Here is a 25000-nt window from a genome sequence, read left to right on the forward strand (position 1 = left end):
TACGATTGAAAGCAAGTGGATTATTGTTGAAAACACTATACTTTGTTCTCCGTGTATAGTTGTAAAAATATGCTAAAAAATGACTTGTTGCAACTTGTAATGAATGCTACTTTATTTTAGGTCCAACAAAATTTAAAAACAATCAGTTATCAGGAATTTAGCAAAATGCATTTTTTTTTAACTCATTAAAAAATCCACGTAAATATTATGTTTTTCATCCGCATAAGCGCTTAATGAATTGTAAATACATTGGTTAACATTTTTATATTTTTTGCAGAATTTTTAAATTAGTAGTTTTTCTAGAAAACCAATAGTTTAAAAAAATTCCATACATTTTTGTGGAATTTCTATAACTATTTTTTGGTTGGCCTACTAATACATATGCAAGCAACGGAGTAGCATACCTAAAGAATCTAGCTATCCTGGTCGGGACCGACAAAATCACCAAATTTGCTCACTAGAAAGGGGCGAGAGCAAACATGCACTGAAAAAAATCTACCGTTTAATGCTGAGTTAACAAATTACGTTCAGAGTGTAAAGTTTGTTGACATTCAGTTTAGAATTCAGTTTGCCACGGATCGATTTTAATTTTTAATCGTCACCAGACCGCATTAGACGCACCTTTAAGGAAACAACGCTGCGCTACCGATCGAGCTGGACCCGTCCAAGCCTCCCCCGCTTCCGAGCGGTGCCTCAGTCGAGAATGACGACAGCAGCAGCAGCAGCTCATCGTCGAGAAAAAAAGTGAAAAATTCCTAATCACCTCAACAGCACAACCACCAAGCACTGCATTGTTTAAGGTGCCGCCAGCTCACACAGTGCTCCGGTGCACCAAGAGTTCCCGGTGACAAGTGCTGCAAAAAACCCCTCCGAAGAACATATGGATGACCCAATGTTGAAAACTCTCCCCACGCTCATAAAAAAACCGTGGAGTATTTCGCAGGGCTTGCTGGTCAAACTGCTAGAGCGGATATCTAATGGCTTTCTTCCGGCTAAGGCTAATGACACGAAACAGTCACCAACTTCAACACAAGCTTAGGAACCGGAGTCAGTCACACCGGGCAAAAAAAAAGAGTTGAGTGAGGATGCTTCTTGTGTATTTTCAACTGAAAATGACGACACTTTTGTTTTCCAGGAAACGTTCGGTGACCAAACATACTGCTATCGGAAAAAGAATTCCACCGACTAAGCTGGCAGCGGTCTCATGCATTCATGGGAGCCAGCCTCGAGCTTTATCCATCCGATCTAGCAAAATACGAATGGAGGATGTTGAATTCTGTTGCCTCAATGGCTAAATTTTGTCCATTTCAACGAGTACGTGATGCTTTAAAATAAATAATGATAATTATAAAACCAATTTATTTCTTTTAATCTGTATCGATCGGATGGCCTTTTAATGAATCGGCTGGCTGCAAACACGACTAGGAGAATGTATGGAATCGAATTATTGTAGTTTGAAGTAGAAGTTTATTTATTTAAGTCGCTGAAACGCTGGCCGGGTGTTTCCATCAGCAGTATCTTCAGCATAGATTGGTTTGAACGGGTCAATGACAACATGTTCCTCCATCTCGCTACACAAGGCGAAAGGTTTCGATGCCGAAGTCCTGGGACCAGCGGCGGAAAACCTCCTGCTTAATAGTGGAGGCATATTTCGCGCGGGTTCCGCTGACTTTTGGATAATCCCGGCAGCTGCTGCCCGGTAGTTCTTGCTGCACCCGCCACCGGATCCGATTGCTGGTCGCTCGAAGCTGCTTCGCTCTGCTGCTGCTGTACGGTATGTTTAACTAGGATGTCGACTTTGATGTCACTTTATACAGATAGCAGCACACCCGTCGAAGAACCGCCAACAACCCGCAGGTCCTTTTAAGATCCACCATTAATCGAAATTTAAACAAAACAACTCACGACGCCGAAAATTTACTCGGTTCGTATGAGTTTAAGATTTTCTGCCAAAAGTTTTCTCAGTGCTATGCTAAATTTAAAAATGATAAATGGTGCCGCCCGGTGCGCGAAAGAGTGTGTATCCTAAAACCGGTCTGCTGAAATGAGCAAATCCGGGCCGCGTTTACTCCCGTATTGGTGCGTTTGCTCTAATAGTGTGTCTGAGGCATGCTATGTGGATGTGTCTATACACTGAACCCAAATTCACTCTTTAAATACAAATAATTTTTCACTTAAAAACAACACGCAGAAAAAGAAAGGGGGTTGGTTTCAACAAAACGTTTTGTTATTTTATTTTACAATATCGATGCATATTTTTGTGTAGGTTTCATTAAAAAATCGATCGAAAATAACAATAAAATTTTGTAATTTTTACACACTCATTTTTTATTATTTACATATAAAATTTGGTTTAATTCGAAATCATAAAGCGGTTTATTTAAATAATCGTGTAGTGGGTCAACAAATCAAAAACAAAAGAAAAAAGAAAAAAAATCGCGGGAAAACATGAACAAATTTTCTCATCCGAACGGCTCCATCGTCGGTGTGGCAGGCAGGGATGCCAGGTGTTGAGGATAAAAAATCTGGGCAATTTTGAAAAAAAGTCTGTGTGTGTCTGTGCACAAGGAAAATCACAAATTTTGTACTGAACCAGAATTTTGACAATGCGTGTGAGCGGGAGGGGGGGAGGAGGGGGGGGTGTTGTATTCGGGTTATATGAGTTAAGAACTATATAACTAACACTGTTTCCTACCACGTACCATGCCGATCTTATTTAAAAAAAAAATTGAATGAATGATTGGTCAATTATACATGAATACAAGCGAGAAATAAAGTCTAATATGGCACTTACGGATCAAATCCGATACATGTATATTCATTTCATCACTCAATTAAGAAAGTCTGTAAAATCTGGGCACTCTGAGCAAAAATCTGGGCAAAATCTGTGTCTGGCCAATATCTGGACGAAGGGTCAAAAGTCTTGGTTTTACAGACAAATCTGGGCACCTGGCAACCCAGCAGGGATGCCAGGTGTTGAGGATAAAAAGTCTGGGCAATTTGAAAAAAAAGTCTGTGTATGTCTGTGCACAAGAAAGATCATAAATTTGATACCGAATTTTTTTTTTAACAATGCATGTGAGCGAGGAGAGAGCGGGGGGGGGGGGGGGGGGAGAGAATTCTGTTTAATTTCGAGTTGAAAACTGTTTAAGAAACTATCTGTAACTGTAACTGTTTCCTACCACGTACCATACCGATCTTATTTAAAAAAAAAAATGTGTTTAATAAATGATTGGTCAAATATCAATCAATACAAGCGAAATTTCAGTCTAATATGGCACTTACAGATCAAATCCGATACATGAATATTGATTTCATCACTCAATTTTGAAAGTCTGTAAAATCTGGGCACTCTCAGGAAAAATCTGGGCAAAATCTGTGTCTGACCAATATCTGGACGAAGGGTTAAAAGTCTTGGTTTTACAGACAAATCTGGGCACCTGGCAACCCAGCACAGGATCGGCGGTTTCGGTTATAAGCGAAACCCTTTACAAAACAATGTTTCCTTCTCTTGCTATAGAAAAATGTAACAAAAAAATTGATTGTTGTGGATGGAGCCAAACTTGAGATTGTAGGTCAAATCAAAGTGTTGGTTAGTCTCAATAATCTGATAAAAAGGAAAGAGTTGGTTGTTTTGAAAAGCAAGAAGAATTTCGTTCCTCTTTTGGGAAGAGACTGGATGGAAACGTTTTATCCTGAATGAAAGAACAATTTTATGAAGCATTTGAATATCAACAACTTGGATTCGCAACAAACAGTGGATGTTTTAGGTAAAATAAAAGAAAAATATTATAAGGTTTTCAACAAAGATTTATCAGAACCAATTTCAGGATTTGAGGTGGATTTAACCTTCAAAATAGACCAACCAATCTTCAAAAAAGCCTATCAGGTACCGTACAAATTGAAAGAGAAGTTTTCGGTTCATCTACAAGGTTTAGAACAGAAAGGCATAATAACACCGATTAAATCTAGTGAGTGGGCGTCACCGGTCATTGCGATACTCAAGAAAAATGATGAAATACGTATGGTAATTGACTGCAAGGTTTCCTTAAACAAAATTGTTATACCTAACACTTATCCTTTGCCACTGGCGCAAGATATTTTTGCTTCTTTAGCAGGTTGCAAGGTGTTTTGCTCCTTAGATTTGACTGGTGCATACACACAACTTAAACTTACTGAGCGTTCTAGGAAATATGTTGTTATTAATACGGAAATGGGGCTTTTCACGTACAATAGACTGCCTCAAGGATTGTCTTCTAGTGCTAGTGATTTTCAATGCGTAATGGACCAAATTTTGAAAGGTTTAGACAACGTGTGCTGCTATTTAGACGATTTGCTAATCGCAGGAAAAAAATTTAACGATTGTTTGAATAATCTAGAGCTTGTGCTCGAAAGACTTATGAAAGCAAATATTTGTATTAACTATAAAAAATGTAAGTTTTTTGTAAATTCTCTTCAATATTTGGGACACGTTATTACTAGTGAAGGTTTACTTCCTTCACCTGAGAAATTATCTACAATCAAAAATGCTAAAGCTCCACAAAATGTAACAGAGTTAAAAGCTTACTTAGGACTTATTAGTTTTTATAACAAGTTTGTCCCAAATTTATCGTCTAAATTAAGAAAACTGTATGATTTGCTCAAGAAAAACGAACGTTTCGTCTGGACAACTGATTGTGATGTGGCCTTTAATCAAAGCAAAGACAGTTTACTGCAAGCAAATATTCTTGAATTCTATGACCCAAAAAAAAACCGTTAGTGGTTGTAACTGATGCATCTTCCTATGGCTTAGGAGGCGTTTTGGCTCACAGTATAAATGGAGTAGAGAAACCGATTTGCTTCACGCCTTTTTCATTAAATGCTGCGCAGAAAAAGTACCCTATTCTACATCTAGAGGCATTGGCTCTTGTTTGTGTAATTAAAAAGTTTCACAAGTTTCTTTTCGGTCAAAAATTTAAAGTTTTCACCGATCATAAGCCGTTAATAGGAATTTTTGGAAAAGAAGGAAAGATTTCAATTTACGTCACAAGATTACAGCGTTATATTATGGAACTTTCCATATATAATTTTGAAATTGAGTATCGTCCAGCTTCAAAGATGGGGAACGCAGATTTTTGCAGCCGCTTTCCTTTGGAACAGAAAGTTCCTAGCAGCTTAGATCAAGGAAACATAAACATTTTAAATTTCACAAATGAATTCCCTTTAGACTTTGCCGTAATTTCAAAAGAAACTAATTCTGACAAAGATCTTACAGAAATAATTAAATTTTTTGCTACAGGGTGGCCAAAAACAATACCTATGAAATTTAAGAACTTTTTTGCACAAAAGGAAAAACTGGAAGTTGTAGACGAGGTTTTGCTTTTAGAAAACAGGGTAGTGGTTCCAAACACCTTAAAACTGGCTATACTTAAATTGCTGCATGCTAATCATAGCGGTATTGTCAAAATGAAATCATTGGCTAGACGATCAGTTTATTGGCCGGGAATGAATCCTGATATCGAAGATTTTGTCAAGTCCTGTGATATTTGTTCATCTATGACAACGTATGTTAAATCTCCTGAAACTTTAAATTGGATTCCAACTTCACGTCCTTTTAGTAGGCTTCATGCAGATTTTTTCTATTTTGAGAAGAAAACATTCTTATTAATAGTGGATAGTTACTCTAAATGGCTTGAAATTGAATGGATGAAGCATGGAACTACGGCACAACATGTGAACAAAAAATTTAGCTCAGTTTTTGCTCGTTTTGGGTTGCCAGATGTGGTAGTCACTGATGGCGGGCCTCCTTTCAACTCAAGGGAGTTTGTGGGATTTCTGGAAAAACATGGCATTAAAGTATTAAAAAGTCCTCCCTACAACCCAGCTAGTAATGGACAAGCGGAAAGAATGGTGAGGGTTGTGAAGGATGTGCTCAAGAAATTTCTTATTGACAAAGATTTAAAAGCCATTGATTTAGAAGGAAAAATTTCTTTATTTTTAATCAATTATAGGAACAGCTGTCTAAATGGGGATGGTGAGTTCCCAGCAGAAAAAGTTTTAAACTATAAACCAAAAATGCTCATAGATCTTCTTAATCCAAACAAAACTTACAACAAAAATTTAAAAAAATCTCCTGCTAAAGATAAACCAACAGATCAAGATTTATGCGTACCTCCCGATGAATTTGACAAGCTTGTGACAGGGGATAAGCTTTTATACAAAAATCCTAATCGAAATGACATTCCCAAGTGGTTGAGTGCAATTTTTGTAAAAAGATATTCTTCTAATATCTTTCAGATTTCAATTGGAACAAACGTTTTCACAGCACATCGTCATCAACTGAAAATGGTACACGAACCTCGAAGACGTTGGAATGTGATGGTACGAACCGGGATTCCACGAGAAAATGAACGGCAGGGCAAACGGCGACGAAGTTCCTCTGAGGACGAGTTCCTGGGGTTTCCAGATAGTCAGGAACCGTTGGCACCACCTCCAAAGATCCGCTCCGTAGTATTGCGTAGTCCAATCATGACGCGGTCTAAGAGAAGCCGGGCAGATATTCTCAAGGAATAACTCAGCAAGTCGCACGTATTGCCAGTGCTGTATTCGAATGATGATATAGAATATCTAAAGAAATGTTACTAAGTTTTCTATCGATTATTTTAAAAGAATATTACCAGCTGTTCCAAAAAATGGAGGATTGTCATATATTGATACTTGCGTTCTGCAATGTATAAAATGAATCTTCGAACTTGAAGCTTTCGTGTTTACGAGATTCGAAACACGAAGATCTTAAAAGAACAAACGGAATAAAACCATTCGTATTCTAGCCGTCTAACCGGAGACAATCTAATCCTGTGTTAATCTGTAGTTATCCGAAAACTTACCTTTAAGAGTTATTACAGTGGTGAACAACATTCCCTTGCTGATACATTTTAGTTATTTCTCATGGAAGAAGTCGACGAACACGAAGCGGAAAGGTAAATATGATTTATTTTTTTTCAGTTGATTTTCTTTACAATGTTTTAATGTTTTCAGATACATATAGAGAGGGTTTACTTTGACCCCCGAGGGCCAATACGGAAGGTCGGATAAAAAAAAACAGTGATAAACAAGAATCATCACGTAAGTAACATAGTATTCTTAAGTTTTTGAAATTTTTTTTATCACAATCATATTTCAACAACAGCTTTTATTTTCTTGCAGGGTGCCGGCTGTTCAACTTCCACCGAAAAAAAATTTACAGCATTTTTTTAGGGCCATGACGGCGGCTACCCCAGCAGAAAACAAAACAAACAGTGCAGAGTTTAGTATAAAAATCATGCCACTGATCGTATATGTAATTAAATAAAAAATAAATAAAAATGCGTTTCATTAAAAACAAAACACAAAAACAATGAATTTTATCTGATTAAATTAATTTAATTAATATTTTGAATCTACCATGTCCTACGTTTACGGGGAGCAACATTTACAGTAGAAACAGCCATACGAATGATTGAATGAAAATTCCTGTTTGGATTCTTAGCATCGATGCGATCGCTAAATCAGCCATTTATTCTTTCGTGGCAAAGTATCATTTGATTGTTGGCTTGAACGTATTTTCGGGTCAGAACCAAACACACTGAACAAGGGGAACTCTGGCAACGCTGCAAGTAAAAAGTACTTTTGGATTGTGCCTCGAAGAAAATTGTGAATTTCAATGTGCTCAGTTTGTTTAACAGTTGTGTGATAAATTACCATCGTAGTTAAGGGGTCTTCGAATGAAAAGCAATTGGAAGTTCCAAGTTTTTTAAAAGCAAAGTGGCTGAATTCAGTGATAATTGTGCTCTTGAAAATGTGGTTGATTCCATTTTCCACCTGTACCTTGTTCCATGACCTAGCGTGTTGCCAAGATGATGTTTTTTTTCTTTCGAGATGGTCAAATTGTGTTTCCGAATACTTCTCGAGCATGCGTTACGGAATGGGGAGAAAATGAAATGTTACGCCGTTACTGTTCGTCCACGTCGCACTGAGCCGTCACGAAGATGAGAATCAGGAAAAAGAACGAAATTCAAAACAAAGCAAGCAACAGCAGGACCTACAGTGCTTAAAGCAGGAAATTTTAAAAAACCTCCGAATGAGTGGGACACGAAACGAGGCTAAGTATCTTTTGAGTTGGGAACACACTGAATCGCAGTCTTCAAAGTTTTAATCGAGTTTAATCCCACAATCATTAAATCGTCATTTTCTGAATCGTAATAAGAACTCTTAGTGAGAAAAAACATGTATTTTAAAATGCAACAACATGGCTACAATTGAAGATGCTGATGGGAAAATCTCTGAAATCAAGCTAGTTTAGTTTTAAATAATTTAGTTTTTAAATGAATTATTTGCCTTCAAAAACCTCAATCATAATTTTTGTGTTATTCTAGGATTTTGAGCTCTATTATAAAATTCAGTAACTTGGGAAACATAACAATCATACTAAACAAAACGATTTTCTGATTCTGTTATAGAAACGAAAACAAATATTTTAAATAATAACACTGTCACTTTTGAGCGGACAGGACAGGATTTTCCAAAACTAAAGAAGACTTGTAGATTAATTTATCAACCCTTTTTATTATTACTGTTTCCTTAACATACATGCATTCATGTTTACCATTTCATTGATGTCATCAATGAAGCTATTTGTTCGGTATAATCAGGTTTTATTCTGCAAAAATAGATCCAAATCATGTTCATCATATTTTAAAACAAACAAATTTGGAATGTTTTTCTATCTGATCACTTCAGTGATCATTTTAAAACTTACTCTTATTTTAGCTCCAGTTTAACTGTAGGTTTTTCTAAATACTGTTATAAATATTTTGTTTTTTGTAGGTATATCAATTAGTGGAACATTATTACCAAATATTTTTTTAATGTTTCAGGAGCTTCACATTTTAATTTGAAGAATTTTCGTGACAGTTTCTGGAGAAATCAAAGAAGTTATGTCAATGAAAGTGTTACCGAAATGCTCAATTGATTCTAATGTTTCTTAGAAGATAAGATTCCGATGAGCCATCATTTTTATCTCATCCTAATGGGCAGTTTTGGCATGTTTATTTTGTAACAATGTTCGATTATCTGATAGTTTATTATTAATATTTAAGTTCAAACTTTAGATATTTAAAATTAAACTTCAGATCCGAGTTTTGATTAAGATTTGATTGTTAACAGTTTTTCAGCTTTTGGTTGGATAGTCATTAAAAGAATAAATATGCAGGTTTTTTTTATTTCTTTGAACTTATACATATTGAATTGTTATCATTTATTTACTTATTTTTTAACTTTGTTGTCTTCCATTAAATGCAATCTATCTCTTATTTAATATTCTCGAATTAAATTATTAAAGTCAAGTCCGTTGAAATTCATTATTTAATAACAATCAACAATATGACAGCTGAAAGAAGGCGCAGAACATTGCAGTTAACAAATCATCATCAGACAAATTACTGCATAAATTTTGAATAATTTTATTCCAGCCAAATACAATGGAACATTTGCTATTGCTTCACATTGTCTCCGTGTTTTATCACCTTTTGGTTTTCCTTTGTTTTGGCTTAAACAAATTTTATAATTTGGAACTTTTTTCTTCATACACTGAAAAAACAGTTGCACTATTCAGAATTTTTCGACTTATGACTTTTTTTCCTTTCTTTAGACTACGTTTACGTAGTCCTTAATTTCTGTCATACGTCAAAATATTTACTATATTTTTGTTACAGTTTAAACAATAATCAAATAAAATAAATATCCTTCAGGATTCAGAAAAACTATGAATAATATTGAATCATGTCAAAAATTATTAAAAATTTAATAATGAAATCAAGTTTTTAACTTCTACTTATTTGATTTGCGTAGCTCTGGATATATGTATACGATTGAATGTCGAACCATCAAATTTTTTGTTCGTTTAAATTGACACTTTAGGGACACTTTTAGAATACATTTCGTTAACATTTCATTTCTAGATTTTCAGCGTAGCATAAAACAGGTCATCAACATTCCAGTGTCTAATTTAAAAACCATTATATTGAGATTCCAGAAAAACAACTCTCGTTCATTAACATGATTAATCATGTCTAGCCATTCCAAACCAGCTCATGGTTTGCTAGGTCAAGCAGAAGAATCTTCAAATCAGTATTTTATAATTTAAATTTTATTTAATAATCGTATGAGATATATTTATTTGTATTATTCTAATTTTTCTTCCAGGTATAAATTAATGAATCACTAGTAGTCTAAGTTAAAGTTTTTAAATTCTTGATAGGGTACAATGGTTACAATATACAATGTAAATAAACTTTTATATTCACATTTGTTATGCTAATATTCAACTTAATTATTGCACTTTCAGCTCTGCTCGGTTCTTCTCATTTATTGAGTGTGTCCTCATCTTATCATTTTATTTAAAACCTTTACGTAACAAATCATTTCAGTCCATCGAATAATGGTAGTATTAGAATAGACATGTTTTATTATTCCATCACACAATCTAGCAGCTATCCAAGAAACTTCTATCAGTATTTCTTCTCAAAGTGAAGAGTTCTATCATCAACGCCACAGTTTCGTTATTTTTTCAGGTCAACGTTCAAAATGCATTATCAAATCAACTAAGTGGAAACAGAGTTGCTGAACAAATTATCATGTATTTAATCAAAACTAAATAACATATTTCTTCCAGCCCATCACATCGCATCTTGGAAGTACTCTATTCATTCTTTACAAAGTTGTTTTAACCGTCCTTACTGTACTGATTGTTATTTTATTGTTTTATCATTTTCCATGCCATTAAATTGTTATGTAATGATATCTTTGATCATTAGACAACTTGATCGAATGATCTTTTTTTGAATTATGATCATATGACCAAATTATCAATTTTTGAAATTTCATAAAGTATTGTATGTATTCTGAATTCTCTGATTATTAATAAACGAGTAATTAAATAAATGATAAAACCGAAGGTAATTTACACAGCTGAAATAATTTCATTTTAAGAATTAACATTTATTGTAATTATTGGTATTTTCCATATCAGAACACTTCATGTTTTAAAACTCTTCTTTGCAGGGAATGTTCCTGTCAAAAATTTCAGAAAAAAATCAGGGTGCTTATTACACAACGCTGCTTTTTTTTAAAGCCTATTTTTTTTTTTTTAAATGCAAGTGCATACACATTTTAGTACACGATATTTACTTTTTTATATTTGCTCAAAGAAATATTGTTTTAATATTTGAATTATATAATTCATTCTAAGCTGCCTACTCTAAACTTTTATTTCCCTGACCCCTCTACCCACATTTCATTTTCAGCGTCAGCTTCCCACAGCTATTTAAACGCCACAAAAAAAAAAAAAAAAAAATATTTGAATTATATAATTCATATCTCTTTAATTATTCTTATTTTTAAATATACTACAATCGAATTAATTATATTCAAAAGTACATAATGAGACATTTTAATCTTCCAGCTTCGCCGACCAGCATCCAAATATTTATTTATAATTATTTTCTATTTTTTCAGCTAGAATATTTACCATCATCCATAACATATGATAATTAAAATAATCATTGAATTAAAACATAAACTAAATACACGTTGATCTTTTATTGGATGTATTAGGGTGCTTATTTTATATAATTATGCAATTATATGGAATAAGTACCTGAATATCTCAACATTAAAAGATTGAAAGTCTAATCATAATTACATGATCCATTTGATCATGCGGCTATGATTGGGCGGGGCTTATTGGCAAGGAAAGTAACCTCGGAATGTGCAGCTAGGTCTCTGTCATTCTGAAATGGGTTTCTGGAATTTCAATAGAGCTAACACTACCAGCACCCGCAACTGAACAATTTTAATCAAACAGATTAACATTGACTCTTTTGCATAACATACCTGCCAGCTCAGGGGGTCGTTGGATGGATCACACACACACACACACACACAGAACCAAACACACTGAACAAAATCGGGCTTTAAACAGTATTGGGAATTTTAGTATTTTTGCACTACTAGAAAATCCAATACTTTTTATAGATGAGCGCAAAATTTTGCGCATATAGTTTAGCGTTCCGATAAATTTTATAGGAATTTCCAGTGAAAGTAATATAATCGTAATTTGGTAAAAATGATTATTATTCTAGACAATGATATGAATGTATTTAATTCTACTTGCGATTTTTAAATGGATTTGTTATGAAAAATAAAACATCTGTTCTTGAAGCATTATAATATTTTATTTATATCTCCTATACACTTACACCGTGGGAGAAGAAAAAATGACAATAACTTACAGCAGGTGGGGTGATGCGATGCGAGAAACGTTTCCGGCGGATATCTGCTTTTGGATTTGGTGGTGCTGCTGATGTCGCTGGTGGTGCTGCTGTTGCCGCTGGTGGTGGCGATGGTGATACGATCATCGACGGCTTAGTGCGCTTCCGCCGTCGGTGAAAAAAACTGGCTCCTGGTAGCTGCTTCTGTGGTGTTGATCTCTTCCTCCAGCCTTCGGAATGTTGTGAATGGTTATGTTTTCGCAATCATGATTGAGGAACTGGACGAGTGATGTTTTTTCCGCCAAGTATTGCTCCTGCTGTTCATGATGTGAATGCATGCTCGTTTCTGCCCAGTTTTCACCTCGTTCGGCGCTGGAACAGTTCCGGCGTTTGTCCGGCCGGATGGTTGAGTTTTTTTTCGCATCTAATGGGAGCTGTACGGGGGGGTAGAAAAAATTAAAATTATCGCTATATAAAACAGTTTTTCCTCTTACCTTCATCGCTAGCGATGTTTTCGGCCTCGGTGCGTACAGTTTTCAGTACCTTTTTGGCCATTTTACGGGTTTTCTTACCAAACCAAACCTTACAAATCAGTCGATGTCGAGTCGATGCGAATTGTTAGTAAATTTATCAGATATGCAAAATATAAATTCTATATAAATATAAACATTTGAAAATTAATGGATTTTCTAATACATTTGATTAAGATTATTAAGCTTATGGTATTCATTAGATTTTCCTATACTTTTTAGTATGTTTTTCTTCGATAAAATACACTTGCAGAATCTATTGAATTTTCCAATAACTTGTACAGGATAAATCATTACTTTGTATATGAGCGATTAACTTTAAAAATTATTGGAATGACCTAGTAGATTTTATTTCCAGATTTGGTTCAGTGCAACTATATTTATGTTCATGTAGACGCGTAAAATAACTGATAAATCTATATATTTTTCTCCGTGCGATACATTTGTCGAAGCCTACACCCTTAGAAAATCGTACACAAAAGTATGTAAAAAGAAGTCAAAACGACCCGTAAGTGCAGGAAGCCACTAGTATGTAAAAATTATTTTACGAAAAAGTATGTAGCAAGGCTGGTACAGACGAATATGTAGAAAGTACTCAAAAGTATGTTAAAATCACATAGAGCAGGAGAATCACATACAGTAGAAAAAAATTTGATTAGAAATTTAAGACAAGGAATTCTTTCAAATTGAGGATGCTTAGTTTAATTATACATTCAAAGGAAAGTTTATTATCTATCAATAATGAACGTTATAATATTTAATATCAACAGGATTTCGCGATTCATGTTTCACTTTTTCCCTCCAGTTTGTTCAAAAGATCCAGCTATTTTCATTCGTTTTTCTTCAGGATTTCTGTTGAATGACTGTGGAATGATGGAGGACATGGAAGCCATATTTTGATACCATATCGATATCTCTGGTTCGTTCACTTGAACCGGTGTCCATTGGGTAAAACATGCTTGCCGAACATGAAGTGGATTTTCTAAAGGAGATTGATATTGAAATTAGTTGTAATTTTTCAGAACAATTGAGGAAATATTACCTTATATACTGGCGATGTACTTTATTTTGAAGCCTATATAGCTTTAACCGGAATCAATTGCATCAGGTTGCGGATTCCCGTTACTTCGATACCAATCTTTCGGTTTCGATGATGAAGTAAATTTGGCTGGCGGTAGACATCAACCATCTAAAAAAAAAAAAAAAAGATTCTGATGAAGACCAAACGCCGCGGCTTAGTTTCTCACAGGTAAGGCTCGAGCAACAAAATGATTCGAAGCAATTCTTCCGTTAATTCGTAAAGTTTTCGCGACACACACAAATTGAATGTTTTGATATTTACCAGAGCAGGATGCCGCTAAGACTGATCTCCAATTTTACATACTTTGAAGTTGTTTCCACAGTAAGGGCCTCCAAAAACAGAAAGAACTTACAAAATATGTAATTTCTGGTACTCACTTCTACGTAAAAATGTTCGTTCTTCAAAGTATGTACTTTTTACGGTCTCAACCCGTAAAATTTTCTTAGAGTGTAATTGGTTCAATACAATTCCCATTTTAAAGCCTATTAATATATTTTCTTCTTTTCAGGTCAGTGTTCTCTGCAATAACTCTGTATGGTCTACTACAGTGAGCGAAATAAGAATAGCACCACTATGTTTTTTACTTGTTAAAATTTGAATGATTGAAAATTACGTAAATTTTCTTCCACAGATTGTTTTGAATTGCTTAACGGATATTGTCATTGAAGTTGAAATCCGAAGTTTTCGCGCTGGTGATCGGCAACCTTGCCAACTAGCGACGTTGTGAAATATCATTACTGGCAACGCTTTTGTAAAGTAATAACCAGCGTGCCTATACAGCTACGGGTGGTTGCATATTGAGCAACAGTAGGCAAGAAGTACCAAAAGTTTCTCATTGGTGGGGGGTGGAGACGGAGCGCTTTTTGACAGCGAATTGTTCGCCTACCATGCCTATGATTACGATTGCCTGTCTCAAGATGGACGATTCCGTGTATTCACGCAGAGTAAACTTGAATTTTAAAACGAATTAAATCTGACTTTGATTCAAAACATTCATTTTTTTGAATCCAGCTCCTGTTTTCTTTGAATCAATGAATTATAGTTTTGATTGAAAAGAATAATTTTTGAAAGAAAGAATAAATTTTTTGAATTGAATAACTTTGGACTTTGATTTCAAACAAATTCTTTGATTCAAAAGAAATTTGTTCAATTGCATATTTCTTTAGAAACAAAGTAAATTTTCTTTCAACCGAAGAAAAATGTTTTAAACTAAAAAGAATAATTTTTTGAAACAAAAACTTCAAACTTAGAAGATATTTTGCATTGACTTGCAAGAAGAACAGAAAACCGAAAAATCGAATAAAGTTCGGACGCTCGTTTTATAAATCAAACCAGTGAATCGGAGTAAGCTATAAATAAGGAGGATTCAGGATGCAAAATGGTAAGTGTAAGTTAATAAATACTGAATATTTTAGTGAATTCAAGATTTTCTAAAACGCTTGTATAGTTACAGGACCACGGCTGACGGATAGATGTCCAAGTCTCTCGAACATGGAAAAAGCTGCGCAAAGTAACACCTCCCCAAATCCCGCGGTCGTATTTTTTCGGCCCAATCTTCAACGGCAATCACCAGTCGGACCAGCCAGCAGCTGGAGTGGCTTTCGGAAGAATGCGAAACTTTGTCAACGATATCAAGGACCCTACTCGGTTATAGTGAACCAGTGTTTTATGTGTTTGTGAATAAAAAAGAATTTAAGAACTAAAATTGTATCTTTTTATTATTCAAACTCCTAATAGGAACTTCGAAACAACAGGGTAAAAATCTTCCAATTGGATTAAATGGAAAATGGTTCAATGAATAAATGCTTTTAAATCTATATCTAAATTACCTTTGAGTAAAGATAATAACTTTAAATCAAATGAAACTGGTTTTTGTATCAAAGCATTAATATTTTGAATCTAAGATTTTTCAAAAGAAAAAATCTTTGAAACAGAGGAAAATGCATTTGAACCAAAGGATTTTTTATTTATACCAAAACCAAAGGAAAAAATCCTTTGTTTTTGCGGCACTTTCCTTTGAAATAAAAAATCTTTGGTATAAGAACACACCCGAAGTTGTACACGTCCTGATAATAACTTATCGCCAGTGAGTGTCGCCAGTAAATGTCGCCAGCGCTCATTGACGATAACTCCGGTTTGGGGATTCAGCGACAATAAATCAAGCATAAGTTTACTTTTTTTGGACGTAGCAATTGGCGTTGAGGACCAAAAATGTGAAAAAAGGGTGCGAAATAAGAATAGAACCACTTGAGTATTTCTAACAAAAACAAGATTATTTTTAAAAATTTACTGAGTAAAAGTGAATAGTGATGCTTCCACGAGTTATTTGAATACATAACTGCATTTTAGGAGTTTTCCAGAATTCCAAAGGTTTTCAAAGGTTTTAAAATGGGGGTTTTGATAGATGCTCCTCTAGCGTTAAGGAATTAGCTATTTGAGCTATGAAATTTTATCAAACTGCTTGATTTCTTCATTAACATTCATAAGTATGATGCAAAATGATGAAACATAGATTTGAGTCTGAGTTTGAATCCAAAACGCAGGTTGGAATTTAAAAATACTAATGTTTTTTTAATAGTCAAACACTATTTCTCTAGTTTTAAGTCATAGATGGCAGCACTATCTTGCCATTTAACCAATTTCATGCCCATTTTCGAATATCCGGGATTAATTAGGGAGTGCTGGATGATTTTGGTCAAGAAATAAATACATGCACCGTGTGAGCGTTTTGGAGATTCTAAGATCACTAAATCAAAAAAAAAAAAATAGAATTGCATCAAGGTCACTAAAAGTGAATTTTTTGGACCGATTATTAGAATAAAGTTATACTGTGCGATGGAACTTGATGGACTAGACGACTAGCAGTATTTTTGGTATGATTTGCAATTGAATCGAAATTTGAGATGAGCAGGAATTTTGGCGATTGTACATTTTTGTGCTGGTGGTTCTTTTGCAAATCCGAAAAAGCTTTCTGCAGCGTATCTTCCACAAAACTGTGATGGGAAAATACCTCAAAATGATGGATATGGGCCTGAATAAGCCTGGAAAATAAATATTGAGACTAAATTTGGTTTTAACTGCAAGATAGTGTTGCCATCTACGACTTGAAACTGAGAAAAAGTATGATTTACTGAACAAAATCAAAGTTTTTGATTTCCAACCTATTTTTTCTGATTAAAAATTAATCCCGAATGTTTGTTTCATCATTTCACGTCATTTTAATGAAGAAAGTTAGTAATTTGATAAAGAATTACAGTTCAAATGTCCAATTCCTCAACGCTAGAGGGTCATCTCTTAAAACCCCCATTTTAAAACCTTTGAAAACCTTTGGAATTCTGGAAAACTCCTAAAATGCAGTCATGTATTCAAATAACTCGTAGAAGCATTATTATTCACTTTTACACAATAAATTTTTAAAAATAATCTTGTTTTTGTTAGAAAAACTCAAGTGGTTCTATTCTTATTTCGCACCCTTTTTTCACATTTTTGGTCCTCAACGCCAATTGCTACGTCCAAAAAAAGTAAACTTATGCTTGATTTATCCGTTAAGCAATTCAGAACAAACTGTGGAAGAAAATTTTCGTAATTTTCAATCATTCATATTTTAACAAGCAAAACACATGGTGGTGCTATTCTTATTTCGCTCACTGTATCTGTTTCGCAGTAATTAAATTTCTGGTATACTTTTCTCACCGGTTCTACTTCTGGTTCATTTTGACTTACTTGATCAGGTTGGTTATGTTGGTCATTCATGTGTTTAATGATATCTACCATCTACCATCGTCCGGAGTATGAACTGGTTTGAGGTTATCATTTTTGTTTGTAATAAATAAATTAATGACGAACAAGTTGGTAGTACGGATCAAAATTGGTTAATTCTAAAATAAATAGCACAATCACAGCTTAATTCTACTAAAATTGGCAACACACGTATATTCGGTGCGAATTTGCTGAGTCAAGTCACACGTCCTGCTTACAAAATTTTACGAACGAGAAATGGGGTGCGGCGAAATTTTTCGTGTAGCTGCACGATCAAGAAATTTAACTCAAATCTCAGTTTAAGGATAGCAAAAAAACAAGTTCCATTTTGTGAATTAAATTTAGCGCATTTTTTTGGTTTCTCATGTTTATCTCTTTGGAAATTAACAGAAAGTTGAAAATTCGTAAAAAAAAAATCGAAAAGGAGGTTTGTTTATTAAAATGTTTCAACATGTTTTCAAAACGTTTTCTTCAACAAATTTGTTCTGGACCAACCCACTTTGCATTGAATATTCTGGGAAAGCGCGTCTACTTGAAACAAAAAATCCCATCAAATGTCCAAATGTGGAAACTTCTGAAGAATTCGAATGTGCCGAATCGATTGTCCGGAAATTTCTTGTGTTATTTTGACCGGGAGCTGTAAAACAAATCCACATACTTATACGACAAAACTATTCAGGAAAAGAAGAATTTAATATACGAAAATTCTCCGGAAAACATTCCGAAAGAAAAGGCTTCACTATTATAAATTTGTACGATATGATATTTTCGAGGAATAAAAATAACGTCAGATAAACACACTGACATGAGACTCAAAGTACAAAATTCCTCTCACCTATAGGTATAACATTGCGCTTAACCACTGATCAGTGGCTTAACCTCAATCGACAGAACCGTGTAAACGCAGGGTCAAAAATAGTTATGAAATTTCTAACAATATGTATGGGATTTGAAACAAAATTACAATTGAGGTGCTTAGGATCAGAGGGGTGCAAGTGCCGAAACGATGATTTTGAGAAAACGGGCCTCAAAGTTTTTTTTTCTAAATCAAAATTATTGAATCACTTTTTCTACTTAATTTTTGATGGAGTGTGTCTCAAGAGGTCTAAAATGAATGATTCTGAAAGAAAAACCAAAGTTTTTTCGATTTTTATGTTAAAACGGTGAACTACTTTTTTTGATATTTTTCACTTGCACCCTTCTGATCCCAAGAATGACACTTGCACCCCTCTGACTCCAAGCAATATGATAGCATCCTTTTCAAACCTACACCGAAAGAAAAATCATAGTAAACGTTACCATATCCGAGGGTGAATTTAAAAATAAAAACAGATGGATTTTTTTGAGTACATATTTGTTTATCTTGAGCATGGGTATGTTTAAAATTACCATGTGTTCACGTTATGGTGCGTTACGGCCTAATGACGTTCAATTCCACCATGCCAGGGTTAACCAAAATTTTATTCAAATGCGGAAAATGCTGCATATGGTAAAATTAAACCTCTTTTTTTATTTAGGTTAACCAATTTTTTTCTGGTTCGCATGGTAAAATTAACCAAAAATTTATTTATATAAACAAATTTTGCGCATGGTAAAATTAAATCTCTCTTTTATTTAAGTTAACCATATTTTTTTCTGGTTAGCATAGTAAAATCAACCAAAAGATCGTAAAAATAACCAAAACTTGATTTATATCGACAAAATCACCGCATGGTAAAATTAAACATTTTTTTTTATTGCAGAATACCATGATTTTTCTTTCAGTGTACATATATGTAACGAGTATTTTCAGTATGATACTAGCTGTTTTGTTTTTGTTTGCACATTTAATTTTCGGCGTTTTCGGGCTACAAATTTCCATGCAACTCATAATGAACGAGGTTTGATGATAAGTTTTAATCGCCGATAAATTTTATTAATTTAATATGTTCATTGACACGTGCGGCGAGATGAAACGCTAGGTAGAAGAATTTGTAAAGGCATGAAGAATAGGCGGATAGGCAAGCATCAGATGAGCTTCGTAGGATAAAGTTTTGGATAGGTGTTGAAAGTAAGTCTAGGGCATTTTTTATTGGAAAGCATGAAAGTGTGGTGGTACGCCTTTGCCGTACAACAGACACATTCCTACACAGCAAAAAATTTCTAAAAGTATACGGAATCTAAAACACGAGTGATCTATTTTTTCACAAGTGTAATTAAAAAAAGATGTAATTTTCCACTCCTTTTGATGTAATTTTAGTCTTTTTTCAAAAAGCGAATAAAAATAAATTGTTTTGGTATAATTTTACATTCCGTGATGTAAAAATAAAGCGGCCAATGAAATTTATATCACAAGCAGTGTAAAATTATATCTATCTTTTTAAAATTGACTGAAACTGTTTGTTTGTGCCATTTGCCTGTCGAGTCATTTTTCGGAAACCGCGAGTGTTTTCGTTCCAAGACGAAGTTCCATCATCTCTATGATAAAAGGTAGGTTTTTAAATTAGCAAACAAACGAATGATGTTATTGAAATTAATTAGTTGTTCCTCGATTACAGCGACGGCAGGTTTTAAAGTGGCAGGGATCCGGAATTTGATTGCCAGGAGAGGAATTTGCGTGAACGATCCGAGGCATTCGTAAGCAAAATCTATCCTGATCCGACAGTGACATATGGATCCGGACCATGACAGTCCGGAACGGAATTCCCCTTGGCCCCCCAGTGACGCTGACCGGTTGGAATATCAGCAGAATGCCCCAGTCTGGTGGTGCTCGTGATGGTGGGTGTACTTTGTTTTTCTTCACTATTGATGTTTTTTTTTAATAAATATTTAATAGTAGTAGACTAGTGTAGTTTTTCTTTTCAAAAGGCTCATAATATTCCATAAAAATGTAAGTATCCCGAAAACAAATCTAAAATTTTACATCGCTGTGTATTTTTACACGACAATAAGCTGTTCCCTTTCCGTGCATCGTTTTTGGTCTAAATTTACACGCCTCAATGTAATAATGATGTAATTTCGTGCATCGTTTTCAATCTAAAATTACACGAATTTTTCTTGCTGTGTAAACACAGCAGGCCAGTTGGATTGTGTACGGTCAATACACAGTCAGGCAAAAACGTAGCACCACACCGACTTACATGTGCTTTCTTAGATGCGCACCCGATTCTAGCGATGATTGCAATTTTTGGGTTTCGCTTAGAGTAGTTGCTACTTGTTGATATTTCACATTTTATCTACTCGGCGTCCCTACTTTGCGAAAATTATCTGTAAGTCGGTGTGGTGCTACCTTTTTGCCTGACTGTGTATTGACAGTACACAATCCAACTGGCCTGCTGTGTTTAGGAATGTGTTGATCAAAAGTCGATCACGCTTCCTATACAGAGTAGTCTATTGTACGGCAAAGGCGTATCACCACACTTTCATGCTTTCCAATAAAAAATGCCCTAGACTTACAGTTTCAACACCTATCCAAAACTTTATCCTACGAAGCTCATCTGATGCTTGCCTATCCGCCTATTCTTCATGCCTTTACAAATTCTTCTACCTAGCGTTTCATCTCGCCGCACGTGTCAATGAACATATTAAATTAATGAACGAGGTTTGTAAGTTCCACTATCCTAATTCCCAGAATTTGTTGAAATCTTTCTTTTCCCTTAATGGATACTCAAGAATACCTCAATATGTTCATTCATTGGAATCAACTGTTTAGCTGGTCGCTTTTTTCCGGTAGAACCAACGTTAGCTTCCCCTTGGTTTCGTAGCTTTTTCCGCAAGATGAGTTTCCAGACTGCCTGATTTCGTTTCTGTTTTTTGGGGTCTTGATGAATGGCCAGTTGACTCTCCAGAAGTGGACTCATTCTCGTTAGCAATTGCAAGCAGCAATTTCTGATTCTCCAGAAGAACCGTGGATGTTTAATTTTTCTTTTTTTGGTGTAATTCTACCAAGCCCCTTTCCTAAAATGTTATGTAAATATTCTTTAAAAGACTTAATGTTATTTTTTTGTAAACTACCTGTCGACAACGACTTATCTGTATTGACTTTCCGAAGTCTCATTTTGTTCCGTGGGATAGTATGTGACATCATGATCAGAGCCTGTCGAAAATTTGAATCCTTTGAGCCTTCATCCGAGAGATTTTTCTTAGATATATTTGCCAAAAAATTATTGTTAAGTGCGTTTCGTGTCTGCCTTTTAAACACTTATTAGTATAAGCTAAATTTGCCATAAAAAAAAAACAAACATTTTAGAATTTCTCGTATAAATAACAACGAGATTTTTCATGCCGACAAAGTTTCACCTGAATCTATTTCCATCGCTTCTTTATCTGGGGACTTTGGATTATCCTGGTCAGAACCATTTAAAAAATCCTTAAAAGTCGGAGCTAGATGATGATTTCATGTTTGTTTTTCCACTACTTGTTTGCAACTGAAAAATATATACGTTCTGAAGCCTAGTCCACACTAGGCAACATGAACTGCGATTGTTATGAGACGAACTTTTTTGTCTGTTGTTGTTGTTGGAAACCTGAGACGGTTTCAGAGTCTCCCGAAGAAAATTAGCTCTTAGTAAAAAAATATTCTTGGATTGTACGTTTTACTGTAAAGACGTGTTTTACTGAATAATTGGATTTCACGAAATACCACATCTGGCGACGAGTGAAAAAAAGGATAAGTTTATTTTCCAAGGAGTTAAGTACACCTAAAAATCAATCAAGATCAAAATTCGCTTCTATTACAAGTAAGTCATTTTTCCTTATTAGTCTTCTGATCAATCTATTTAAACAATCGCACTGTTTTATAGATTGCTTAAAAATCTTTCACTTTTAGTCCAGTAACTAAAAAAAAATACTTAAGCTTAGAACTTGGAAAACGGTTGGCTTCGAGCCAGAAAGACGATTGGCTTTGAGCTTCAAAACGGTTGGCTTCGAGCTTGAAATACCGTTGGCTTCGAGCCGGAAAAACAATTGGCTTCGAGCTTGAAAAACGGTTGGCTTCGAGCTTGAAATACCATTGGCTTCGAGCCGAAATAAATAATTGGCTTCGAGCTTGAAAAACGGTTGGCTTCGAGCTTGAAATACCGTTGGCTTCGAGCCGAAATAAATAATTGGCTTCGAGCTTGAAATACTGAAAATTAAACAAATTTTCTTTCCACTATATTTTTCAATCTGATAATCATTAAATACGTTACTGTCGTGTTCTGCACCACGTGTTTCGGAAACGCCCTGAGCACTACTCGTTCCTAATACGTCACTCCTAAAACTGCTCTCTCACTCGGCCTTGTGTTTGCCGTTCGATACGAAAACGACGATGTCTATATCTCTCGATAGCTTCTTTGTTTTAGACTCTCTCCTGCTTTCGTTAAGTTCTCTTACTCCAAGTCCATGAAAAATGTTCTCAAGCAACACTGCCGTGAGAATAATTTAACACACTGAGATAAATGATCATTTTCAATCTACTAGCTATTCTTATTTATTTGTTCCATTGGCTTATCTCTACATTTCCCTTCTCCCCTACTCTTAAGAAAATTTTGTTTAGAGTTTATAAAGCCATGATTTTGGAATCATTTTTCTGCATTTGGATTTTCTATAGCAGGTGTATACTAATTTAATATCACAGAGAATTAATATTTCAATCAAAAGTTTCTCCATAAGAAGTTATGCCAATGACCTAAAAAAAATCATACCTCAACTCAAATTGAAATTAAAATACAAATCCACATAAGCGTTTGAGATCACATCTGATTCAGATATAAGTTATATTCGATTTTCATTCCCATTCTTTTCAAATCAATACCCAAAATTTGTGTGATTCCTTAAAAATAAGAATAGTTCCAGATTTAAATATATTTGAATCGGATTGGATCTTATTTTATTTAAAACTTCGATTCAGGACTTACAAAAGTATTTCTGTTTCGGGTTTGTCACAAAATTTCAGATCAAATGGTATACTATGTAAAGGAATTGAGATAAAAGCTTAATATTAAAACTTCGAATATTGAATACAATTTCCAGACTCGTTTTTCTTTTGTTTTCAAAATTTTAAACATACCTTAATTTAAATCTAAGCCTCACGTTCGGCTAATCTTATCTCAATGTTCAGAGTTCAAACTTGTAGTTGAGACTCAATTATCTGTTCAATAATAAAGATTTTAGACTGTCGTCCAGAAATCTGAGTTTTGAAAAAAAAAAATCCTGATTCCATTCTCGTTGTAGGCTAAAATTCAAGGTTGATATCTTTCTAGTTAAAGTCACAGGTCAACATTTTAAAGGTTTAACTTAAATACGGCAGACACTTCAAACTTCTGAACTGAAATATACTCTTAATTCAATTTGTTGGGATGTTGGGATGTTGAGAGCCGAAAAATCACTTTCCACTTTAGTTGGCTACGTCACATGATAAACTTACGCCTGTGAATTTATTCTCTATCACAAATTTGTCACTTTTTAAATTATTTTTTGAAATATTTGATTCTGAAATCGCGAAGTGAAATTAATTATTGGCGCACTCCGCCAAATTGAAAGACGAACTTAGTGATCACCCCAACGTGTTTCTTTGCTTTAACGCTTCCTGTCAATGCATGTAACGATCAAAATCATAAAATCCAACAGAAAAATTTCGAAATAAAATTAGAAAAATTATTTCAAACTAGTCTGATATGTATAAATTTTTCCATTTTCGATTGAAATCGAATCACTCTGCCCCCATAATTCGTCGTAATTTTGCGACAAGAATAGGAAACCGTTTTGCAAAAATTGGAATTAGACCGGTTCATTTTTACTATTTTTTGCTGACCACAGTTGGACTCATAGAGAATGAACATAATTGAAGTCATTGAAGCTAGGGACTTAATGCACTGGGAGATAAGTGCAAAATGTCTATTTATATTTATAAATAACTCGAATGTATTCAGCATTGCTTATAATGCATGGTTTTAAATGATCTAGCTTAGTGGTTGGTGTTTTGCAAATTATTTTCTTACAGTACCGTGCATAATTTAACAGAAGTTGGGGTGCACGCAAGAATATCTCCAACTTTACACATATCTAACGTTCAACTCCAATGACATTGTTTCTTCAAAATTTTATATTTTAAGATTTGAATATTTTCGATTCTATTATCTGATGACATTAAACATTTTCTTAAGTATTTCACACATGTGATACGTATGTGTGTATGTATGTATACGTACCCAGGCAACCTGAAAAGTGGCTGCCCGATCCACCAAGACAGAAACCAATTTGGATCCTGAACCATTTGCAGCAGGTCGGAGCTGTGCTGAATAAAGAACGGGATCGAAGTGCAAGCATTAATAAAATGGTTAAAAATGAAAAGTGAGAAAAATTTGTTAAACGAAAAAAAAGTA

The 25000-nt window shown here is 34.5% G+C and overlaps 2 protein-coding genes and 1 long non-coding RNA gene across 12 annotated transcripts in view; 2 read left to right on the forward strand and 1 right to left on the reverse strand.

Moving 5' to 3' along the window:
- Nucleotides 1–25000, reverse strand: part of LOC129738637 (broad-complex core protein isoforms 1/2/3/4/5) — a 257900-nt gene that overhangs the window by 114266 nt on the left and 118634 nt on the right. The gene's annotated exons all lie outside the window — the stretch shown is intronic.
- Nucleotides 546–1357, forward strand: LOC129738641 (uncharacterized). Its single transcript, XR_008735580.1, has 2 exons — nucleotides 546–1074; nucleotides 1136–1357. It is a non-coding gene; the product is annotated as an uncharacterized LOC129738641 (long non-coding RNA).
- Nucleotides 3517–7067, forward strand: LOC129738640 (uncharacterized). 2 transcript variants are annotated; one of them, XM_055729893.1, is made up of 3 exons: nucleotides 3517–3770; nucleotides 3831–4027; nucleotides 6277–7067. In XM_055729893.1, the coding sequence occupies exons 1-3, from the start codon at nucleotides 3716–3718 to the stop codon at nucleotides 6550–6552; spliced, it is 528 nt and encodes a 175-aa protein (XP_055585868.1). In that variant the 5' UTR covers nucleotides 3517–3715; the 3' UTR covers nucleotides 6553–7067. The 2 variants fall into 2 exon arrangements, with proteins under 2 accessions (XP_055585868.1, XP_055585867.1); XM_055729892.1 differs by having other exon boundaries at nucleotides 3517–4027.

Source organism: Uranotaenia lowii, chromosome 1, assembly GCF_029784155.1.
Source record: "Uranotaenia lowii strain MFRU-FL chromosome 1, ASM2978415v1, whole genome shotgun sequence".
In the NCBI taxonomy this organism is placed as follows: Eukaryota; Metazoa; Arthropoda; class Insecta; order Diptera; family Culicidae; genus Uranotaenia; species Uranotaenia lowii.